Below are 24472 nucleotides of genomic sequence, written 5' to 3'. Positions count from 1 at the left end.
TACTATACCAATAAACTCCTGAACAAACCTCTGGAAACAAAAATTCTCAGAAATGACTAAAAATACACTTCACAACATTTTGTCTCACTAAATTAGCATTTATCACTTTCAGTTGACAGAAACATTGTATTTGTAACTAGAAACAGTATTTGATTGTGTTTCCTTTTTTAAACTGATGAAAATGGAGGCAAACAGGAAAGTTACAACTTTGTTTTTACAGAACCAACGATAACAGTTACGTCCAATCCCTAAAACTAAACTAACGTGACGACTCACCACATTCACATCTGTCTGTCCACAGCCATCGGCTTTAACGTGGAGACGGTCACATACAAGAACCTCAAGTTCCAAGTGTGGGATCTCGGCGGACAGACCAGCATCAGGTAAGAGCATCAGGAACAGCATCAGGCTGTTGATTGGCCAACGACTTTGTGGAAGAAAGGTCAGTCTCACTGTTGACGCTGTACTTCCACATTCCCTCTGATCCACAGGCCCTACTGGAGATGTTACTACTCCAACACTGATGCAGTCATCTACGTGGTGGACAGCAGTGACCGCGACAGGATGGGCATCTCCAAGTCTGAACTGGTGGCCATGCTAGAGGTAAGATCTTCACAGAAAACCCAGTGTCTACAAAACAAAACAAAAACAAAGTGATGAGTTCTACTACCCAGATGATACATCATAGTATTCAAGATAAAAAAAAAACTTTATTGTCGTAGTACTGGTACCTGACGTACACCTGTGTCCTTTGTCTCAGGAGGAGGAGCTGAAAAAGGCCATTCTGGTGGTCTTCGCAAACAAACAAGACATGGACCAGGCGATGACACCGACCGAGGTGGCGAACGCCCTGGGCCTCCCCGCCCTGAAAGACAGGAAGTGGCAGATCTTCAAGACCTCAGCCCTGAAGGGCGTCGGCCTGGAAGACGCAATGGAATGGTAGGTTCTACTCACGGCTGCGGTCCAGTCAAAGGTCACGAGGTCGACGTGTTGTGACTCCGTGGCTGAGCCGACTCTCCCGCTCACTCTGTCTCCCTCTGCAGGTTGGTGGACGCACTGAAGAGTCGGCAGTAGATCTCCTGCACATGCCCCTGACCTCCCTCCTCCCTCCTCCTCCCCCTGTATCCCACTGACCTTCGGACCATTGATTGCACTCCTGCCTCCCCCCTTTAACCCACATGAAGCCTTTGGCCAAGTCTCCCAATGCGTCCCCCTGAAGTGGGAAGCAGTAACGTCTGGACCGAGCACGTGCACCGACACCCCCCCACTCACACCCACCCACCGTTGGTCCAAGTGGAGACGTTCAAGGAGCTTCAAGGACTGTGGTTATGACTCTCCTGATGATGGTTAGAGTCTGGTCTTCTTCACCAGGGCCACGGGTTGGGAACCAGGTGTTACTGCAGTCTGGGCTGTTGTTGTGCTAAAGTCAGGCCGATGCATTGACCAGGAATTTTACATTTTGTTTAGTTTTTTTTTTTTTTCTTTCCTTCTCCTTGATTATTTCCGGTGTTTCCTGTTTTTTAAAAATGTCGTGGTTGAAGCCTTTTTTTCCATTGAATCTATTGAATTGATTGCAGCTTTGGCAAAGAGTTAGTCACTGAGTTACTCAACACTAATTGTACGCCCAAAGATTTATGGTGTCATATTTATATCTGCTTGTACAGTGGAAATGGTTCACAGTAAAGATTGATGCGTGATTGTTCAAACGCTGTGTCTGTTCTCTGTCCACCAGGTGTCAGCAGTGACATCAGAGGACGACTGGACGGGTCTGGACTGATGAGGACCTCTGACCTCTTCATCTGCAGAGACTTCTTCAGCTCTGACCGACTGTGGGGAAAAGTCAGGTATGGAACTTTGGAGTGACTGTTGGAGACCAATGGGACGTTTGTATCACGTTGGTGCCCCCTGGTGTCTGTCTGTGATGTCGCTGATAAAGAGTTGAGTTTGGAGGAGACGTGGATTCAGACACCATGTCTCTCCCCCAAACTGAACTCCTCATCAGCAACATCACAGACAGGTCGGGCCCCCAAGTGATAAACCTGGACCCCTAACCCTCCTCTCCCCTCCCTCACCCCTCTGTATCCCCCCCCCTCTGGTCCCATTGGTCTCTAAGTCACTCCAAGGTTCCATACCTGACTTTTCTCTGCAGATGAAGAGGTCAGAGGTCATCATCAGTCCAGTCCGGTCCAGTCGTCCTGTGATGTCACTGCTCTCTGTTTCAATCCACTCCTAAAACAAACCAACAAAAACCACAAGTCCTTTGACGTTGTAAATAATTTTTAATTAGAAAAAGTCATCAAACAGCATCTGTGAAAACACCAAAGTCTTATCTGTTCCCGGGGTCACATGACCAGCGGCGTCACTGCACCATGGCCAGGTCTTTGAGGGCGTGGCTGCGGTGCTTCTTAGCCTTGTAGCCCGGCCGCAGGAACTCGATCTTCCTCTTCTTGGCTTCTATTTTGTTCTTGTGTTTCTTGAGTTTCTTCTTGGCGGCGACCTCCGGGTTGGCGACGGCCTGCGTGGACACAGAGAGAAGGAGAGCGAGGTGAGGTGGACTTCAGGGCCACGCCCACTTTCAGCGTTCGCGTTCACCGCGTCTCACCTGCACGGCCCTGTGGCGTTTACGCGCTGCTCGCCGCTTGGAGAACTCCTTCTGAACGGCAGAGAAGGCGAGAGAGAACGTCTCCAGTCCGACCTGCTTCTTCAGCAGCTCGATGAGCTCCTGAGCCAGGTTCTTCAGGGTGGGGTCTGCAGGGGGAGCGAGTGGAAACGAGCAGGAAAGAAGTAGGAAATAAAACTGATAGAGGGAGAGTGAGGGAGGAGGAGAGAGGGTGAGGGAGGAGAGAGAGGGTGAGGGAGGAGGAGAGAGAGGGTGAGGGAGGAGGAGAGAGGGTGAGGGAGGAGGAGAGAGGGTGAGGGAGGAGAGAGGGGAGGGAGGAGAGAGAAGGGAGGGAGGAGAGAGAGGGGGAGAAAGAGAAGGGGGAGGAGAGAAAGGAGAGAGGGGGAGAGGGAAGAGAGTGAGGGAGGAAGAAAGAGAAGGGGGAGAGGAAAGAAAGGAGAGATGGGGAGGAGAGAAAGGAAGAAAGAGGGTGAGGAAGAAAGAGAGGGGAGAGGAGAGAAAGGTGAGAGGGTATAAAGGAGACAGGAGGGAATAGGGTGAGGGAGGAAACAGAGAGAGGAAAGAAAGGAGAGATGGGGAGGAGAGAAAGGAGGAAAGGGTGAGAAAGGAGGAAAGAGGGTGAGGAAGAAACGGGGGAGAGGAGAGAAAGGTGAGAGGGTATAAAGGAGACAGGAGGGAATAGGGTGAGGGAGGAAACAGAGAGAGGAAAGAAAGGAGGGAAGAGGATGAGGGGGATCAAGTGGGAGAGAGGGGGGAAGAAAGAGAGAGGGGGAGAGAGGAGGGAGGTAAAGAGGGGAGGAAAAGAGAGAGACATTGTGTTTTTAACTCCCAGTCTCTTCAGTGTCGACCACAGTTTTTCCCATCAGCCCATCAGCAGCTTCTACCTTGGTCAGCGTACGTGCTGTCCAGCTCCCTGTAGAGGGGGGCGATGATGGTGGTCAGGTACGGACCCAGTCTCTCTGCCCCCAGGTCCATGGCTGTGGCTCCCAGGAACTTGAAGACACACGTTCTCTGGGAGGAGGAAGAGAAACAAAGACATGAAAATCAACTCCTCACCACGGCTCCAGCACTGCAGCGTCAACAATGCCATCTGCTGGTGGCAGTGTTGAAGTGAACGTCAGTTCATCTTTTTAGTTTTCTTTTCATAAACAATGTGTATTTTCCCGGAGTTTTTCTGCAGATTCTTCATCTGAAACTGAACCTTTAATTAACATTAAAACTTTTAAAAGATTTTACTTTTGCTTCGTTTAATTTTTTCTTTTTTTGTTTTACTGAAAGCTTCTAATAACGGTACTGAAAAGAAATTATAGACTCAACATTTTTTGTTGCTGTCGTTGTTGTCCAGGGACAGAACATTGACTTTCTGTTATTGAAAATTTAATGAGAAATAAAAACATTTTACATGTGCCCAACACCTGGTTCATGGGCTACTTGGTACCGAAAATATATACGAAAAAATATCAATTTATTTCACTGCTTATTTCTACTTAATTTCTTCATTATTAATTAATTTGGTAATTTTTAAAAATAATGTCGTTCATACTGCAAAACTAATAAACTTTAGTCTAAAAGAATTCTTTTGAAAATTTGCCAATCTTTAAAGGACTGGTACCAGACCAGTACTTGGTACAAAACTAGGAATTTGACATCCTGTCCCTGTGGAGCCGAGTGTGACTTTTCAGAGAACAGGGACTGTAACGCTCCGTTTCCATGGTTACCTTCAGAGGAACTTTAGGAGAGTGGGCTGCTTCTCTCTTGGCCATCAGAGAAAGTTTCCTCATCAACCAGAGCAGTGACGGAGGTCGGTTGTCTTCCTTCTCCTCCTTCTCCTCCTCCTCCTCCTCCTCCTGTTCGTCCTTTCCGTTCTCCTCTGGCTCCTCCACTAGGGGGTTTAGCAAAAACATCAATAATTGCCATCAATTCCCAGTCCAATATTCCTGGTGTTGGTTCATGTTCTTTTTCTTTTCTTTCTTCTCTAGTGATTCCAAATGTAGATCCCTCTGTTCCAGAGTTAGGAACTGATGTTCAGATGGAACAGAGTCTCAGACTAGGATCACACTGGGACTACAGATGTTAAAAAAAAACTCAATATATCACAGTATATCACATTGTGACACGTGTGGTATCTGCAGATTCTTCCCCTACCTTTCCCTTCTTCTTCTTCTTCTTCTTCTTCTTCTTGTTCAGCTGTGACCTCAGACTCGGGGGACAGCAGGTAGATGACTTTGCCAACGAACAGCAGGTTCTTGATCACCTGACGACAGAGGACACAAGTTCTCAGGTCAAAAACTGAGCTGCAGAAAGTTGATGAAAATAAATCACTAAAGTGGAGACGACGTGCGGACACCTGCTCTCCTGAGGCCGTGTCCAGGAACTTGGACTGCAGCTGATGGCAGAGCGTCAACGCCAACTGTCTCATCTAGAGGACGGAGGAAGAAGCCGTTAAGACGGAGAGACAGAGATGAAACAAACCGGCGTGGTCTTCAGACCGACCTTCTTGTCCAGGTTGGTGGTGATGAAGACGGTGGCCACGGACGGAGGAGAAACATCTGCAGCCTCTCCTCTCCACCTGCTGACCAGCTGCTCCGCCTGCTGCGCCGCGAACAGCTGACCAAAGAGCTGCGAGGCGGTCAGCCACACCCAGCAGTGAGGGTAGCTCAGGTGGGCTTCGATGTGACCTGAGGGCAGAAAAGGTCAGAAAGGTCAGAAAGTGAAGTCGGTGGCGGTAACCGAGCGAGCAGTTCTGGGCGAGTTCTTTACCCCAGATGCTGAGGAGCGTGTCCCGGGGTTTCTGGAGCTCCAGCAGACCACAGTGCTGGACCAGCTTGGTGACCAGGGTCAGGTGACTGAACAACAGCCTATCAGCTCCTTTCTCCTCCTGCTCCTCTTCGATCTGTGAGACAAACAGCAGAGTGAGGACGCCGCCTTCTCCCTGACGTAACAGACACCTCAGTGACGAGAGAGGGAGGGAGGGAGGACAACCACTCACGTCTTCATAATTGTCTGGGTGGATCTCCCTCTCCAGCAGGGGGAGCAGTGTGTCCAGCCTCTGGACGAACTTCTCCTGCTCCACTTCCACAAACAGGCCACAGATCAAGGCTCCGAGACGCCGCAGGTTGGACTAACAAAGACAAATGTTTAAACCAGGGATTCCAAACTCGTGGCCCGGGGGCCATTTCCGACCCGTGACTAAATGCCAATGATTTTTCCAAAAATGTTTTAGTTGATGATGACATAATAAAGAGCACGTTGTTATTTTGTCGAACCTTTTCTGAGTTGAGCCACGTGTTGACCAGCGAGAACAGGATGTTCTGGTGGTTCAGGTCCAGCTTGGCGAGCAGAGCCTTGATGGCCAAGGCGGCCATTTTTTTACAGCGAGCCGAGTCGTCGTTGACCACGGACAGGGCGAGCGGGGCGAAGAACAGGCCGCTGTGTTGTAGCAGCAGATTCTAGAGGGCGAAGAAACAAAGTCAGCACTTTCTCATCCACGTTACGGTCCGCAGCGGTCGGAGAACCACACCAACCTGAGGGAACGTCTGGAAGATGTACGCCAACATCTCCAGCACCGACTCTCTGCCCGTGTCGTGCTCGTACTGCAGCTGGGCCACCACGAAGTCCAGGTGTCCTCTCAGCTTCTTCCCCAGTGGGTAGTCCAGCAGGTACTTCAGGAATATCTGCAGAACCACAACACGAGCCACGGCACACATTTAACATTTATATGTTATGAAATATAATAATCTTCTAGTTTCCTGTGCCTGTTTAGTTGAACACAAAGCTGAGATACTTTGTAGGAATTGAAGAAAGACACACATGAAGATATTTAACTGATTTTGTTTTTTTACACAACTCTGCCGCCATCTAGTGGAAGAGTATTTAATTTCTCTGCCTGTCACTAACCCATAAACTAACAAGGACAAATTATTTGCAGTAAATAATTCAAAGTTCTCAGATCTTCACCGTGCGTCCGTACCTGTCGACAGTGGATTCTGATCATGGAGTTGCTACCAGTGATGGAGAGTTTGGACACTTTCTTCATCAGTTCCTCCATCTCTGGAACCACCAGTTTCCTGGACAGAATCACCTAAAAGAAACATTTTTTTTATAAACACGGGAGGAATGTTATATTTTTTTTTTGTTTTATTAAAGAGGGAAAAAAAAGCGCCACCTTCAGCAGACCAAAGGCAGTGGCCTGACGTGATTGGTCATAAATGTCCTCCTCGGCGTATCCCAGCAGCACCCGCAGCCGAACCTCAGTGATGTTGCTGTTCTTGAAGTTCTTCACCAGCGTGGTGATGGCCTGAGGGACCGACAGAGACCAGGTGAAGCTACAGACTCTGAATCGACTCCTGAATCTATGACGACTTTTTTTTTTAACGTTCTACCTTGAAGCAGCTCTGGACCAGGTGGTAGTTCTCCCCTCGAGCCGCTCCAGCCTTGGAGAAGTCCTTCAACAGGACGAAGAGCTTCTTGGTCAGCTGCTCCGAGTTCTTCTCCACCGCCGGCAGCGGGAACTTGAGCAGGAAGGTGAAGCAGACCAGGGCCTCAGTGATCACCTGAGGGCGAGGAGAAGGTCGGAGAACCGATTCCAGGAGATCAGAGAAAAAAAAACTACAAGAAATACTGCGAGGTATCGGCAGGTACCTGGCGATATGATACTATCACAATATTTTGGATAATTTCCAATTCCAATGTCACCTGACATTGATATAGGCCTGGTAATATATTTGGAAATATTTTTCATTTTTCTATCTGTACAAACCACCCTGTATGAGAATGAGATTTATTAAAGCAAACCACTGTATGAGAATGAGATTTATTAAAAAAGTTGCAATACTGCCATCTAGTGATTTTCACTTTAATATACAGCAGTTTATCCCCAAAACTGATCGTTATCGGAGGACAAACCGATAACGATTCTTACAGATATTATCGACATTGTTACCTTAACGTGCATGGAGTCCAGACAGTCCAGCATCAGCTGTATGAAGGGGTCCAGCATCTCCAGAGCTGAAGCCTCAGACGAGGTGACCTTAGACTTCTTCAGACTCAGGTGGAGCAGCTGTGGAACAGACGACACTGGTGACCCCTGACAGACCCCTGACAGACCCCTGACAGACCCCTGAGCGTGTCATTGGACGAGGGTGCGTACCTTCAGTCCAGTGTCCACCAGGATGTGCATGTTGGTTCGGCTGCTGACCCGAGCCTTCTGTTCACCTCTCTTTGGGGTTGGGGGCAGGAGGAGGCAGCTGGGCGGGGGCAGCCTGGGGTCAGGGGGGGCCTGGGCAGCAGACTTCTGTCTACAAACACACAGAAGGTCGGAGGTTCTCAGAAGAAATAAATGATTTTAAAAACACTTCAATGCTTTGTCTTCTATTTTTCCTGGGTGTACCGGTCTTTCTTGGTGACCAGCGGCAGACTCTGGCTGACCAGACTGTGGCTCAACAGGAGGATGTCCTGAGCGGTCATGCCCTCATTTGCGAGTAGACCCAGGACTAGCCGCCGCAGCACAGCGCTGACCCGGTTACACACTTTCAGACTGGACGTGGTCTCCAGAATCTGTTGGAGAGAATGAGGAGTATAATGAATAAAAAGAAGAAAAATTATCATGCTAATATCGGGCCGATAATATTGGTCGGCTGATATTAGCATAATTATGTCACATTGGCAAAAATTGTTATCGGTTTTTCCTCCGATAATGAAAACCCCAATAACGCAATGCCCAACCTTCGCCAAATGACGTGTGCCCAAAAAAGTAGTTTTGGGGGGAAAAACAGATGCATGTGAAAGTGAAAGCCACTAGATGGCAGCATTGCAGCTCATCTATATGAAATCATCAGGAGCTTGTATGCAAAATGTTGGTGCCAGCAACTCTTGGGGTGGGGTGTAAAAAAACTTCTGGCCCATAGGGGGCACATGGCAGAAAATAGTAAGAAACACTGCTTTAACCGATCACCTTAGTGAGCACGCAACTTTCTTAACCACCAGGCTACTACTGCCCTGATATATCGGTATCAGGTGATATCGGAATTGAATCGTTTGGACAATACCGGCCTATCGGATATCGGACGTCCATATTCCCAACTCCCTCACCTCCTTCAGGGGCAACATGAGCTTGGTGATGCTGTCTCTGCTGCAGAACTTGGCCAGCAGCTCGTACGAGTCCATGCTCTTGCTGTGTCGAGCCTCCATCAGCTTGGAGACGATTCCTTTCACTTCCTTTTCCTCGGCCACGGCGCCGAACAGCTCGTTGTTGAAGATCTGAGCAAAATTCAACAAAAAAGAAACAAAACAGATACAGAAATGAACGATAACGATGACGACGACAGGAGCAGAGAAGGAAGAGTTTGTTTTGGTTAATGAGAAGTTCTTACACTGATGAGCATGTTCATACATGGATCCAGATCACCGGGCTTCAGAGTGGGACTGAGCACAGACAGGAGGTTGTAGACGGTGAATGTTAGCACGTGGACCTGGAGGACGGAGAGAAGAAAAAACATTCAGAGCCTTATCGTAGAAACGGAAACCCATCGAGGAGAAGATTTTTGATTAAACCTGTGTTTGTGTTTAGTTAATGTTTGTGTTTGTGTGTGTGTTGTCTAGGTGTAGCTATACTTGTCGGGAAATTTTTTTTGTTCTCACCTAAGAGAATATAACGACTAGGTTAGGATTAGGCAAACATTCGTAATGGAAACAGAAGCCTGTTTAGTTGAACACAACACTGATAGACTTTGTAGGAATTGATGAAAGACACAGTGGAGATCTTCTTCACCAGTTCTGAGCATTTCTTTTTTTTAAATAGCATATGCTGCCACCTAGTGGAAGAATATGTAATTGCTCTGCCTGTCGCAAAGTCTGATCTACAAAAGGGGGCGCTGCAGAAAAAAAGATTTTTTTGATCTATGAGGTGGTAATTATACACACATGAAGTCCTCACAACTCATCAGAACCAGACTGTGTGTGTGTGTGTGTGTGTGTGTGTGTGTTTTTCACCTGGTACCCCTTGACCAGGATTCCCTGCATCTCCTTCAGCAGGTACTGCAGGTACCGACATCCCAGAGTCTCCACGATTTTCACCAGCGTTCCTCTGGCCACATCTCTGACCTCCTGGAATCGGTTCCTCAGCAGCACACACACCTTGATGAGGATTCTGTTGACACACACACATACACACACAGCAAACCTTCATTAAAATAAAATCCCATTTTCTGAATCTTTTTTTGGAGGTTTTTTTGCCCCCTCGTACCCGGGCAGGTTGCCCTCCATGATGTGCGGGGGGAGCGTCTGCATCAGTTTGACCATAGCGAAGGCGATCGGTATCCTCACCACCTCCTCCTCTTTCACGGCCTTGGACTTGATGGACTTGTGCTCCTCGTCACGTGTCACCTGGTGAAACAGGAAGTCGTCAACATCGTCAACATCGTGCTCCGTGTCATGTACCGATCGTTAGCCTGACGCGGCTCGTACCTTGGCCGTGAGACACTTCTGCAGACGAGGCAGGACGCTGTCGTTGACCGTCTGGTGGATGGTTTTTATCAGATACTCCAGCTCCTCCTGACTCTGTGGCAGTCCGCTGACCCCTACAGACGGTTTCACAGGCGCCGCTTTTTTGTTCTTAGCGGCGGCGGCGTCCTCCGAGACGCCTTTGTGGTCCTCCACGTTGTCCACTTCCATGGACACAGTAGCCGCAGCCGCCTTGCCATCTATCTCCATCGGCTCCTCGTCATCGCTTGCATCTGATTCATCTGCTGCAGCGTCCTCTGCCCCCTGCTGGTCGACTTGAACTCTTGCCGCTTCTTAAGACAGCATTGAACAGAAGGTTAGAAATGTGAAATTCTACTGTTTTTATTCTATGTTTTCAAGTTAAAACTTTAGTTAGAAAAAATCTCCTGACGACCTACTGACCTTCTCTGGCCTTCGCCGCCTCAATTTCTCTGCTGAGTGTCTGGTGGTCAAAATGGAACGCCTCCAGAACCGTGACCAGCAAACTGCAGTTAGAGAGCAGAGTGAAGGTCAGAGAAACTGGAGCACAACTACAGGCATCAACGTTTAAAAAAAAAAAAAGAAAAAGTTCTCACGTGACGCCCAGTTTCTGCTCGGCCTGTGACGTCTGCAGGACGTGGACAAAGTGTTTGAGGTAGTACAGGTACTTGGACCAGGTCAGTTTGCGACACACGGCGCCCACCACCTCCACCGAGGCTGAGGTCATGTTCTCATGCTGCAACATCAACATCATCGTACTCTTAGTTTCAGCTTCAGCAGAATGTTTTTTTGTTTGTTTTAAGTCCATGTTTTTCTGATTCACCTTCAGCATCTTCTCATCGAACAGCGCCGTCATGGCGTACGGCATCACGTAGTTCTGCAGGGAGCGAGGGGAAATCATGACCTTGTCCTCCGTCAGCTGCTTGGCCAACCTCCTCAGTGCACGAGCACGACGGTGGATCTGTGGACAGAGGTGTGTCAGTGTCTGAGAGTCGATGCAGAGGAGGAGGAGAGAGACGGAGAGATTTTTATTTTTATTTTTTTTAAACCTGGATGTGCTTCATGTGCTCGAAGAAGTCCGACTCAGGGTCGTTGTAATCCGTGAGCTGCACCAGGTCTTTGAACTCCTTCCTGTTGGGGAACGTCTTCACCAGGCAGGCCAGCACGGTGGTGTACTCATGCTGCACTCTCTGGGGAAATAAAGAAACGATTGGACGAGATCACGTCAGCGTCTGATTGGCTGATATTATAGTCAGAGGTTTTCCATGTTCCGTACGTCGTTTTTACTACGCAGTCCTTTGAGCACGGCGTCCAGGACCGTGTGCTGGATGACGTCCCTGTAGATTTGTTCTCCAGCGTTGACTTCTGCCACCTGGGTGATGACCGCAGACAGACACAAGGTGGCGTTGTCTGCCAGCGACATGTCTCCAATCTGTGCCACGGTGAAAACACAGAGCGTCAGCTGAAGAGTTCTAAACTCCAGAGCGTTTACCGGCGTCACGGGTCACCTGACCTCGTAGGTGTGGAAACAGTTGTGTATGATGGTGCCGATGAAGTCCAGGTCCAGGGTCCGCATCTCCCTGACCTTCCTGGTGGCGTCTTGGAAGGCGGTGAGACGCACGTCGTAGTGAACTTCATCCAAGTGTCGACTGTCGAAGGCATTGAGCTGGAGATGAAAAAAAAAAAGAGAGCTGAGGTTGGTCGAACCAGGTGAACACCACCACAGGATGAACTTGATTTATATTCATGAAAGTGAAAGAATATGGTTGTTTTTAATGTAAATTTTAGAAAAAATTATATTTACTTTTTATCAGTTATTTCTTTTTTATTAATTACTAGACATTTCAGGCGACTCCATTTGAACTCCAGCTGACTGCACATAGGGTCACGAACCATAGGTTTAAACACACCTCTAATGTATTCAAAAGTGTTGTTTTATATTTTATGAAAAATTATTTTTCCAATTTATAATTTCTCTACACTAGTTATAGTAAGTTTTTAAATGCAGAAAAAAGAATCTCCAGAAAACAATATTCTTAAAAATTGAAAAAAAAAAATAGTAAAAACAATATTCTTAAAAATTGAAAAAATATAGTTTTTCAACCCTAAACATTTACCCACAATGCAGGAAGGAGCAGTAAGTAAATGAAATATTCAAGGATTATTATCCATGTTTTCCATGACTGATCTAATTGGTCATTAATTAAGTCACATGGTCTAACGACCAATGACCAACACGTTACCTTTGCTGCTAAATCTGTGATGTAGTTGAGCGACGGCTCCAGATCTGAGAGAGTCTGGAAAAAAAAAGACACACAACACAATATGAAAATACTTCAAACCACAAAGTACTACAGTACTAGTACTGTGTGAATTATCTGTCGTACCTGGAAGACGCTGGTGAGCGCCTGTCTCGGCAGCTTGTTGTGAATAACGGAGAAGAGTTTGCTGAGAGGCCGCAGGAAGGCGGAGGGTTGGACGCACTGCTGCAGCAGATTCTGTACGGTGGCCAGGATGTCCATCTCTGTCTCCTGGAGGGGGGAGGAGAGGGGGAGAGAGAGAAGGGGGAGAGAGGGTGAATAAAACAACAGGTGGAGTAAGGAGGGATGTTTAGATGAGGAGGATGAAGGAGCGTCTCACCGGAGCGTTGTGGCCTTTGTGGAGATACGGCAGCAGCAGCCTGATGAGCACCGAGCTCTGATCCCTGCTGCTGACGAACCGACTTATCCTGGAGGACAGGAAGTGACATCACATGTTAACAGAAGTCTGTGAGTCAGGTTTTGGGTGAGGTTGATGAGGCGACGATGTTTATCATTTCATCATCATCATAAAATGTATTGTTGTTGTAGTAATTTAAGGTCAATATACGACAACATAGACTGTATTACCTGCCACACAAAAATAACCTGGCGGGCTGCATTTGGACCCCAGGCCTTGAGTTTGACAAATGTGGCATAGACTTCATCAAAAGGCATCAAATTGCCCCACAAAATTACTTGAGCGGCCACATTCGGCCCACAACCCTTGAGTTTGACACCAGTGGCATTGACTTTATCATCAGGCATTAAATGCCTTTAAAGCTGCTGTCGGCCATTAAAAGTCATTTTACGGGCTACGTTTGGGCCCCCAGGCCTTATGTTTGACACGTGCACTACACGGTCGACTCACTTGGAGAGGATGTTGAGCTCTTTGGCCACGTGCGCTCGGAACTTCTTCTTCTTGAGTCTGTCGGTGCTGCAGACGGTGGTGCTGAAGTAGTTGAGCACCACAGAGATGTGAGGCAGCAGCAGTCTGAAGCCCTGGGATAAAGACTCTGCAGGAGACACAACACACTGCTCCACATGTCCGTCCACTGGGTTGATGACAGATAAGAGCAGAACGAGAATGGAAACACGATGCTAACCTGCTGTAACCAGAGCGCCCTCTGCAGGCTGCGGGAACACGCCGTTGTTAACGCTCAGCTCCGTCTCGGACTCCGAAGCCACAAAGTCTTCGGTCGTCGCCAGAGACTCGGCGACGTCCATGACCATGGCAACGGTCGCCGTGGAAGCGTTCTTTGCAAACAGGAGGGCGAAGACGTTCAGGAGGACGTCGCACTCCGGGTGGTCGGGTCTCTGCTTGGCCAGAAGAGGGAAGTACCTGAGACAGGAAGACAGAGAAGGGGAAAAATAAAAAAAACGACTTTCTTCACCTTGATATGTTGGTTAGTTTAATCAAATAATCTGGATTAACAGGACAGGTGATGACTCTGACCTGGAATGTTTGCACCACACGTGGATCAGTTTGAGCAGAGGAGTGGGAGAGTAAGGACTCTCTGTGGGCAGACGACACACCTGGGGAAAAAAAAAATGTTCAAAAGAAAACGATCGTCAACAATCGCTGACAATCGTCTCTACAGTGAACCAGTGAACCAAACTTAAAAACTAAGTCTGTGACACAGACCTGAGGCCAGACCACCGCCTGGAACACAGCGTCCAGCTCATCTGGGCTGAAGCTGTAGGAGTCGAAGCCTTCGAAGAAGTCGTAGATCCTCAAGACGCCGAGTCGCCTCAGGTTCTTCAGAGGACTGATGCAGCCGGGCCTCAGCTTCACACCAGAGACACGCCGACCATGAGACACCAAGGCAGAAGGACATACTTATTAACAAACGTATCAGGGGTGTCAAACATAAGGTCCATGGGCCAAAATTGGTCCGCTAGGGCAGTGTTTCCCAACCTTTTTTGAGCTGCGGCACACATATATCACCAGGAAAAACCCCACGGCACAACAAACAAACAAAAAAAAAATCTCACAAATACTATATGTAATGAAATATAGTTTAAAAGTACTAAAAATGAAATCCTGTTTAGTTAAAGACAACGTTGATATACTGGCAGGAATTGAAGAAAGACACTCACAAAGATCTTCTTTAACAACTCTGATTATCTTTTGTTAGGTTTAATACCCATCTGCTGCCACCTAGCGGAAGAGGATTTAATTGCTCTGGCTGTTGATAAAATATATATACAGTATATTTAGTTTTTAAGCCCAACTAAGTGACATTGGATAATTTTCCGTGGCACAGCTAATGATCTCTCACGGCACAGTGGTTGGGAATCGTGGCGCTGGGGTTTCAATCCAGCCCCACTTCATGTTCACGATGTTTTGTCAAAATTATATTTCATTAAACACGACCATGTTTTCGTGACGGGTCGACTCTGCTCGTACCTGCTCCCTGTTGTCCAGCAGCGTGGACACACTGGCAGTGACGCACAGCAGGATCCGCAGCACCCTGGGCAGGTAGATGTCAATGAGGTGGCCCAACTTCTGGAGCACCACGTTGATGATGTTCAACAGGCTGTGCTGACGGCCCAGCGGCAGAACGGCGCCCGGGTCTGTGTCCGCGACCGCTTTCTCCACCGACGCCAGACAGGACCCTGAAGACGGGGGGCAAAAAATGTAAACATTTAAAAACAATTAAAGAAAATAAAAAGCGTCAGACTGAATGTCCTGTGTTTTCTCTTTAAGTAGGTTCTGCAGTAGGTTCTTTTTTTTTTCTACCTTGGCAGTAATGAGACACCGGCTCCAGCAGGAGGCTGATGAACATCTCCAGCTCCTCCGTTTGGCAACCGGCCAGAAAACGCAGAATGATGGAGGAGCGGGTGGCTGCCGAGGATTTGCCCTGGAACTTACTTCCTGCTTTGCTGCGCAGACGTCCAAAAAGGATCCTGGTCCAGAGAGAGTGGAATTTAACCCGAAACATGAAAAACTAGCCTGACTGAACAAGTCAATGATTAAACCGCTGGAGACAGACTGACTGGAGACAGGACACGAAACTGTCCATTGTTTTTTGTGTCAAAGCCTGATTAAAAAAACACTCACAGACCAGGTTCATGACACGGAGCCAATCACCTGTGTCTGACCTCAAGGTCATAAAAACTACAGCCACGAATCAGGTTAAAGCAACGAAGAAAAACACTCTTCCTGATTCTACTACAGTATCTACTGCAGTATTACTGACCCCCCCGGGACCATGGCACTGTAGTACTAAGTGAGTAATACCTCATCAGCAGTGGGATGAGCCTGGCTCTGTGGGAAGCGTCGACGACTCCTGTTTCTTCAGAAATGTTAAAATGGACGATCTCCTCCTTGAAGTGTTTGTCGTCCAGCAGTCTCTCCAGATTCTCCCTGAACGAAACACAGACGCAACGTCAACAAAGACGAACTTATTGACTCAAACATGGCTCTTCATAATATAATAAAACCTTATAATACATGTACATATATGTAGGTATATACATTATACATATATATAAACATATATGTTTGTTTAAAATATAATTTATATACGTATATTTATTATATATACTTTAGGTATATAACTAATATTCTACAAATATATGTAAATATATGTTCTAGAAATATATATATATATATACACAGTATTCTAGTATATAAATACAGTTTATATATACATAAACATATATAATGCTTGTTTAATATATTATATATACATATATAATTTATATGTACATTTATTGTATATATATATATATATATACATATATTACATATATAACATACATGTTCTAGAAATATGTGTAAATGTTTTAGAAATATATATATACACAGTATTCAAGTTTATAAATACAATTTATATACAGTATATATATACATAAACATATATAATGCTTGTTTAATATATTATATGTACATATATAATTTATATATGTACATTTATTGTATATATGTATGACTGCATGTATATAACATACATGTTCTAGAAATATATCTATTGAAGCATCCTGGGCATCCATAACACCTCAGCAATGCCACAGGTTGATTGCCTCCATGCCACGCCGCATTGATGCAGTAATCCAGGCAAAAGGATTCCCAACGAAGTACTGACTGCATTAATGGAGATTTTCAAATGTTTGATTTTGTTTTGCTGATATACTTTTTTTTTTTTTTACTTGATCTGAGGAAAAATTCTAATTTTTTGAGATAGGTTTTTTGAGTTTTCTCAAGCTCTAAGCCATAATCAGCAATATTAAAATAATAAAAGGCTTGCAATATTTCAGTTGATTTGTAATGAATCCAGGATGTATGGCATTTTTGTTTTTTTAATTGCATTAAAGAAAATAATGAACTTTATCACAATATTCTAATTTTCTGAGACAGTCCTGTATATATAGTAGTAATTCCTGCCCAGAAACCAGATCCCTGTAACCATGGGAACTGTAATCTGTAACGGTCAGTCAGGCCTTCCCTGACCACCACATCTGTCTGCAGGCTCAGCTGTAAGTTGATATCATGATAACAGACGGTCAGAGTTTTCTACAGACATGATTTGTCCAGTAGGGGAGTGGGGGGGTTTGGGGGGAAGGCTGACAATGACCTCATTGAACAGGAGACAAACAGAGACTGTGGCAGGAATCTGTACATCAGTGTTCCCGTCTATTAGGGTGATTACGGTAGTGGACTTACTTGTAGGGGACGATGTTGGAGTCTTTGTAGGTGAGGACACATTCTAGAGCCACTCGTTGGATCTGCTGGTCCTGATGACAGAGCAGCTGAGAACACAGAGACTCAGGAGGTCAGTACAGAAACACTGCATGGACACGAACACGTACCAGGAGCAGAGAGAGAGGAGGGGTTTTATCTGGTATCACCTGGTTATAGAGCTCGCTGAGTTGGCTCTCCAGGTAAAGAGAGCACGGGTTGGTGAACTGGGCAAAAACCTTCAGATGAGCAATCAGCTGTCTGTCAACAAACAAAACAAAACAAAACACATCAAAAAACAAGTTACATATATACAGTAGATCTATTTCTCTGTTTCTCGGCTGCTGTGATTTATCCCTCAAACTCCACCCACCACATTCATTATAAAAAAAACTAAATATATAAAATAAAATATACAAATATATATAAAAAATCTAAAATCTAAAAATAAAATTATATATTAAAAAATTAATTTTTTGCTATCTTGTTGCAAAAACGCAGCTCAATTAAAATTTCAAGGGGGCGCTGTTGCATTACCAACAGCAGAAAAAATTGTTTTTTTACAAAAATTTTTTATTCTTGCCGTCAGTTCTCTTATCTTCATAAATACTACAAAGAATTAATAAAAAAAAGTTTGAAGTATAATTAATTTCAGTTTCAGATTATTACGCCCCCTGGTGTTACGTGAGTGGAATACTTCTCCACCTTGCAGCTGCTCTCCTGGACACTCCCTTGGTTTGTTGCTGGCCTCTCTCCTCCTCCTCCTCCTCTTCCTCCTCCTCGTCCACAGTCATGTCAGCGTCCTCTGGTGCAGCGTCACTCTTCTTCCTCAGGTCCTGCGTTGGAGCGACCATCAGGTCGGCCGGGTAGAACTCATTCCTGAAGACAAAACACAAACCTTGAGGACGTGGTACCGCAGCGGGTCCCGTCTCCACATATTTCATCATTCAGGGTCAAAATGTCTCCTGTAAACCACGCCCACCTGACGAAGCGGAGCAGCAGAGGACTCAGTTCTCGGCTCCGTGGCTCCACCCGGTCCGGACACTTGGTCATGGTGCGCCACAGCAGGCTTCGGAAGTTTGGGAAGTCTGTCCTGTCGTTGGACTGGTTGGTCGACTTCAGCTGCTCCAGAAACAGCACCCCCACGTCCCCGCTTTCAATGACATCACAGCCGGGCTCGGGCCGTCCACTGGACCCGTCCTCGTCATCGCTGACGTCATCTTCGTCGTCCTCTCGTAACTCCTTTTCTGAGAAGATGCACAACTGTCAGTTCTTAGGTCAAAGTAGGAGGTGCACCAAAATATCAATGCTATGATCGTATCGCAGTATTTCGTCTTGTTGTATGTTATCAATATACAGGCGGAAAATACCTTGACATCATCATCATCAGTCAGTACATTCTGATTACCTTCAGTAACACAACAGCCTGGATGAAATGTATTCCAGTATATCGATTATCACAGAATTGCTGTATCGTGATATTCGTTATCGTGGGAAGAATATCGTGATAGTATCGTATCGCAAGGTACCGAGCAATACTCTATCCTAGGTCAGATCATTAAAATATCTGTACAGATTTTACTCTCACTAAGTGATGACATTTTAAACCAGTTTAAATATTTACCTGCCAGCCCAGCAACCATCTCTAGGTGTTCGTAGTAGATTACCCAGAAGTCTTTGTTGTCCATCCCCCGGGCGTGGCTCCTGTGAGGAGGAAGAGAGAAACATTAATTTTTTGTGTAGTGTTTAGTTTTTATGACACAAAAGTACAAAATACAGGAGAAGTAATATCAAAACAACAACTCATCCTACAAATACTTTATACACGATTTTGAATTTTTATATACAACAAAATATGAGAATATTTCATTTCATCACTGTGTGTTTACTATGATGACAGTTTTACTAGAATTAATTTGTTAAAAAAAAAATATCGTAATGCCTATTGTATCGCGATATATTGCAGTATATCGTATTGTTGCCCCTGTATTGTGATATGTATCGTATTGCCACATTTTTACCAATACACAACCTTAACATCATGCAGTAAAACCAGGACCAGAACCAGGATCTCTTTTATAGTTATTATGGCTGTGTCAGTGTGTACTCTGTATGTAGTAGTACTACGTCAGGATCAATAAAACTCACACTATAAGGTCAATGACGGCGTCCCACAGAGGCCTGAAGTTGACAAAGAGCATCGCGATGAGGAAACGCAGAGGAACCTGGAAGAAAAGAGAAAAACAACGATGTAACGAAGTAATTAAAAAAATTGAGATGATTTGAATCAAACAACGACCACAACGTGAAGAGAGGAGAGAAAAAAAAAACACAAATCAAAATCATCGGTCGGTGTAGTTCTCAGTACCTGCTGAAAGGTGGCGCTGGGACCCTGCGGCAGGCTGCGCTGCACCAGGTCGTGCCTCAGCTTCCGCAGGTGGAGCAGCTTTTCTCTGTAGTCCTGCACCGACGCCGGCACCAACTCTGCCTGCAGGCAAACGGCGAACACCGGCTGGACGTCCACGCTGTCCTCGGCCTGAACTCACACAGAGAGACAAACGTCAATGACTCCACTTCACACCTGTGACGTCTGTCAGACTGATGGGTGTACCTCAGGCTGGGCAGGAAGCTCCGCTTCGAACTGCGACAGGATCCTCAGAGTCAAGAGGCGGATCTGAGAGAAAGAGAGTGGAGCTGGTGAACAACAAATACTCGGCAAATACTCTGTACTGTGTACATTCAATTATATAAAATATAGAGGGGGGTGGTCAAAGTCAGTACTGGACATTATTGGACAAACCTTAGAGACATTGGAGGAAAGATTGGGCTGCAGGATGTGGTACAGCTCCTGCAGTGCACTGTGGGACAGATGCTCTGAAACGCCGCTGAGCGACAGGTGGGTGTAGTACAGGTCTCCCACCAGCAGGGCCGACAGGTCTGTGGGAAACTTCCTACAACCACAGCAAGGAAGGAAATTAAAAAAAAAAAGAACTTTACATTTGTTTACAGCAGTTTTGCAGTGATACTCACCTGAGGATGGACGTGACCTTGTCCACGGTGACCAGAGACAGGAGCTGGGCCGAGCCGTCCAGACTGAGGAGGCAGCTCAGAGCCTGACGGGCCACGAACAGAGCAGCTGAGGGGGGGAGGGAGACACGTCAGAGGGGGAGAAACACGGGAGTCAACGGGGGGGAGAGGAAACAGTCAGAAAACTGAGCTTCACTGCAGTGGCTAAAATACAGTACTTCACTCCTGAAACATCACTGCAGTATCAAGTACTAACATGTATTTGTGTCCTGTTGTTCTGAACATTTTATGACGTGTTGTTTTAAATACTATATAATAAAATAATTCAGAGGGAAATGAAGGAAAGACAAACCTTTTCCAAAGTTTCCTTCGTGGATCTGACTCAGCAGGTGGTTCAACAGAGCGCTGACGCCCGGGACAACAGTCACTGGACTTTGTGGTCTGGAAATAAAAAAAGTGAAAAGTGAAAACCTAAAGTTTGGAGGTGAATTCTCTCCTCCAGGTTTTAGCAGGAAACTAAAGTCATCAGATTTGTCTACTTATCAGTATCGACCAGGAAAAAAGTGAGTAATTTAAAGTAATAAAATCAACACATTTTAACTGTTAATAGAGCAAATGTCGAATATATAAAATCATTAAATGTAATTCAGCCGTTACAACATCAAACAATGTATTTAACTACATGTACATATGTTTTCAATAGATGTATTGGTCCATCAGAATAGTACACAGTGTGATATTTATTGAATAATATTCCGATGGATGTATACCAAACTTTAAGTCTGATATACCCACGGCCACAGGAGGGCACTGTCTATACTCATAACAGCTGCAACTGAACAAAATATATTTGCAAAAAAAAGTCTATTTTTTATTTCAGTAAAAGAATTTACTATTTAATTAGACTTGATGTGGTCGTACCTGAGGTGCGGCAGCAGGATGAGGGCGGACCACGGCAGAGACAGGTCAGTGATTGGTTCCTTCTGCTCCTCGGGGAGATTGATCAGAGACAGTACCAGCTCTGGTACTGATGCCTGCTGTGGTGTGGTACCACTCGTTTGTCCTGGGTTTCGACTGTTTGGTAAAGTCCACGAAAACAAATGTGTTAAAGTCATTAAAATTACAACATGAACACAGAAATAAAAACCGTAAAAGAGTTGAATTTTAATTCCTGACCCTGCGTTCAGTCCGGTGAACAGCAGTGGGTAGGTTTCAAAGGCCATGGAGCCATCTGTGGGGGGCGGGGCTTTAGAGAGGATGAGTTGGACCAACACCTCCAGGCCCGAGTGACGAGACGGGGCGTCTTCACTCAGCACCAGCCCAGCAGAAAAACGCAGCAGACTGGGGAGGAAAAGCTGGAAGAAAAACAGGAGAGGAAGAAGAAAGCATGAGAAAAACACACAAAAAAACAAGACACAAAACAAGCCAAACTACAGTTCACTTCACTCTGGTCTCACCTGCTCAAACTGTTTCATGGTGAACATTTCTTTAGTGAACTCCAAAATCAGATCTTGGCCCATTGTGCTTCCAAAGATCTGTTGAAAATAAACAAAAAAGAAAACGAAGAGACAGACAGAAAAAAAATTGAGAAAACGTTTTTCCTCCTTTTTTACATTTATATTTATGCATTTAGCAAGAACTTTTATCCAAAGCTCTCCACCATTACCTTTTGTATTGTGCCTTGAATCAGTGGGGCGGGGAGGGTGATGTTCTCCCCAAGAAGCAGAGAGGAGACGATCTGGAGGAGCAGACGGGAGCAGGGAACTGACAGAGCTGAGCTCTGGATCAACTGCAGCAACACCTGATTGGTTCACAACAACACAACAGTGTAAACACAGAGTGGACACAGAGGAGTGATGAGGACGGGACTCAGACTGTGAACATAAACCACGTCACCTGGCAGAGCGACTCAGGCTTGGTGACTTTGGATCCGTTTCTGTGAGACACCAGGGTGTGGAGGATGAACAGCAGCCGCTCCAGCTGCTCTGTGGCCTCATGGGCTTTCTCTCCCTTTTCCTCGACGACACACAGGACCTGCAGCACACTGGCCTGGCAGGAGACAGACAGCATCATCAGAGATGCAGGGTTGCTGTGTAAGACTGTACGTTTTAACTCACAGTTCTTTTTTTACCTGCACGGACTCCCATAAGACCAGGAAGTGTTCTTTGTCAACATAATCGGCTGCAGCCTGGGCCATGTGATCCAGAGCGTCCCTGACTGTGTCCCACGGTAAACAGACGTCCGGGTTTGTCAGTGGACCAAGTTTACGCAGAGCTGCGGGGAACGCCTGGTGAGAAAGGCGCAGAGACATATATTTACACAGACGTGTTGAAATGATCGGTACCAACGATCCACGTCAACAAACTCACCCTGGCAGCAACAGAGTGGAACATGTTCCTGACACCTTTGCACATTTCAAACAGGAGCTGACCGACGCCCTCTGCTTTATCAGGATGCCGCTGCAGGTCCGAGAACATAAGGTCCAGCAGGCCGTCGAAGTCTGGGACCTGAATGAAAAAAATTAATTATTCACACAAACCAAAAATCACAGATAAGAAGTTACCAAAATAAGCTGCTGCAAGGAAGAAAAACTCACCTTTCTCATCAAAAAAGAGAAACTCTCTGCTGCAAATTTGCGAATGTGGTCTTTTTTGTGTGCCAGCAGTGTGCTGTACAAACTGTGGAATGGAAAGCACATTTTATTAATTTAAATTTAAAAAAAATCACTTTTAAAAACCATCTCTACATCAGTGATATTTCAGCCAGATGTCAGTACAGTCAAAGCAAAAAAAATTTGTTTGCATTTTAATCAAAAAGTTTATCATAAGTTCACGCAGAATTATAATCAGGAAACAACATGTCAAGTGTCTCATTTGTCACCTGTAGATGTTGGTCATGTCCTTCACCATGAGCCTCCACAGATACTTGTAAAGGTAGGAGAGACAGGTGAAGGCCCATTCTAGAACCTCTGTGTCTTTAGTGTCCAAAAGTGAGGTAATGAGAACAAAGAAGTCTGGGAAGTGAGGATAGAAATCCGTCTGCAGGTCTCGAGCCAGCTGGACCACCAGACTGAAAGGACAAATATGGGATGTTTTTATTTTATTAAAAATATTTTAAAAAGTCCAGTTTTAAAATCATAAATGATTCCGACAGAACACGTACTCCAGCAGTGGTTGGGAGGCGAGGCTGTCTTTGACGGCGAGGTTAGTTTTCAGACACTCCACGATTGACTTCTGGTGGAAAACCAGCATGTTGAAAGACTGGCTCTTGTTTGAGACTTCTTTCAAAAATGTCGCTACAAATGCAAAGAAAAACACAAGCTGAAAATAACACACCTTTATGTTCAACAACATATAAAAACTTTTGTTTATAAAAGACGTAATAATAAACTGTTTACATACTGAATTGCTGGGTCAAGTTGAGGTCCCTCCATTTTGTCAGACCTTCAAAAAAGTAGGTTTCTACCTCCTGCCGTAGGAGAACAGCGTTAAATAGGCAACTTAACAGCAGAGATATTATTGTTTTTATATTCTACCAGATTCACCAATGGTTCATACCTCAGCAAAAGATCCAATTCTGTCAATCCGATGGATGACATCGATGTTGACATTGGCAAGTCTCTCAGCAAATGTGAGAAACTGTAAGAGGGAGGGAGAGATGAAGGGGAGTAAATCAGAACAGTCGACATTAATAAACTGTACATAAGAACTGCAAAATGTAATCACACATGAACTAAAACAGTAACCAGAGGAACTAAAAAAGTTCTAAAAGTATTTGTATATCAATTAAACTTATCTAAATAAAAAAGCAAAAAAATATTTAGCGCTTATGTGAATATAACCGAGTGGTTATGACTTATATGTTGATAAACTAACACAGTGTTAGCTTTAGCATCGTTAGCAGTGAACGTGAAAACTCACCCGGTAGGTGTTCTCCGATTTGTGATACGAAGACTTGGATTTGAGTTTCATCTTGGATTCACTTTTAATCGCGTAATGTTTCCAAAAAGTTTAGAATGTAACAAAAAACGTTAATATTTCCTTTGGTCGAAGCTACAGGTGTAAACACACACGCGACAACAGGAGGCCGACATTTTGGACAAAGCATTGTGGGTAGTATTCCCTGTCACGTGGGGTGGGCCCGTGAGCAGAAGGGCAACGCACTTCCGCTTTGGTTTGCACTTCCGCCTTCGCAAATGTAGAGTTACAAAAAGTTATTTTATTTTTTTTCTTAGTAACATGTCAACTTTAAACCTACAAATATATTTATTAAAACAAAATTAATACTTCGGATGAATAAAGATTAATAAACAATACAACACTGCAACATTGCTATGTATTTTTAACCGACGTGATCATTTGCGCT

General features: G+C 45.3%; 2 protein-coding genes across 2 annotated transcripts; one reads left to right on the top strand and one right to left on the bottom strand.

Moving 5' to 3' along the window:
• Positions 1 to 224: 224 nt before the first annotated feature.
• LOC103382954 (ADP-ribosylation factor-like protein 1) lies at positions 225 to 1706 on the top strand. The gene is made up of 4 exons (XM_008315938.3): positions 225 to 383; positions 492 to 603; positions 761 to 939; positions 1044 to 1706. The coding sequence occupies exons 2-4, from the start codon at positions 565 to 567 to the stop codon at positions 1072 to 1074; spliced, it is 249 nt and encodes an 82-aa protein (XP_008314160.3). The 5' UTR covers positions 225 to 383; positions 492 to 564; the 3' UTR covers positions 1075 to 1706.
• A 553-nt stretch (positions 1707 to 2259) lies between these two features.
• Positions 2260 to 24411, bottom strand: utp20 (UTP20 small subunit processome component). Its single transcript, XM_008315934.3, has 62 exons — positions 24028 to 24411; positions 23665 to 23745; positions 23509 to 23575; positions 23270 to 23402; positions 22988 to 23176; positions 22704 to 22785; positions 22477 to 22614; positions 22239 to 22394; positions 22004 to 22156; positions 21774 to 21908; positions 21565 to 21642; positions 21284 to 21462; positions 21029 to 21181; positions 20460 to 20548; positions 20111 to 20216; positions 19881 to 20031; positions 19692 to 19754; positions 19449 to 19616; positions 19229 to 19305; positions 18705 to 18784; positions 18063 to 18327; positions 17786 to 17959; positions 17251 to 17341; positions 17066 to 17151; positions 15641 to 15766; positions 15140 to 15306; positions 14807 to 15015; positions 14042 to 14185; positions 13853 to 13932; positions 13503 to 13738; positions 13268 to 13412; positions 12740 to 12827; positions 12487 to 12630; positions 12343 to 12396; positions 11613 to 11765; positions 11376 to 11531; positions 11149 to 11289; positions 10923 to 11060; positions 10696 to 10835; positions 10523 to 10605; positions 10085 to 10413; positions 9864 to 10003; positions 9611 to 9767; positions 8992 to 9090; positions 8711 to 8878; positions 8010 to 8176; positions 7770 to 7917; positions 7563 to 7679; positions 7003 to 7173; positions 6786 to 6917; positions 6591 to 6701; positions 6145 to 6294; positions 5887 to 6069; positions 5610 to 5741; positions 5381 to 5513; positions 5114 to 5298; positions 4968 to 5039; positions 4766 to 4874; positions 4339 to 4502; positions 3505 to 3631; positions 2603 to 2748; positions 2260 to 2515 (listed from the first exon to the last, which is right to left on the bottom strand). The coding sequence occupies exons 1-62, from the start codon at positions 24076 to 24078 to the stop codon at positions 2360 to 2362; spliced, it is 8445 nt and encodes a 2814-aa protein (XP_008314156.1). The 5' UTR covers positions 24079 to 24411; the 3' UTR covers positions 2260 to 2359.
• Between the last annotated feature and the right edge of the window lie 61 nt (positions 24412 to 24472).

Source organism: Cynoglossus semilaevis, chromosome 8 (assembly GCF_000523025.1).
Source record: "Cynoglossus semilaevis isolate Cse_v1.0 chromosome 8, Cse_v1.0, whole genome shotgun sequence".
Classification (NCBI taxonomy): Eukaryota; Metazoa; Chordata; class Actinopteri; order Pleuronectiformes; family Cynoglossidae; genus Cynoglossus; species Cynoglossus semilaevis.
Note: the sequence above shows the minus strand (reverse complement) of the source record. Positions and strands in the feature narration are given on the sequence as shown.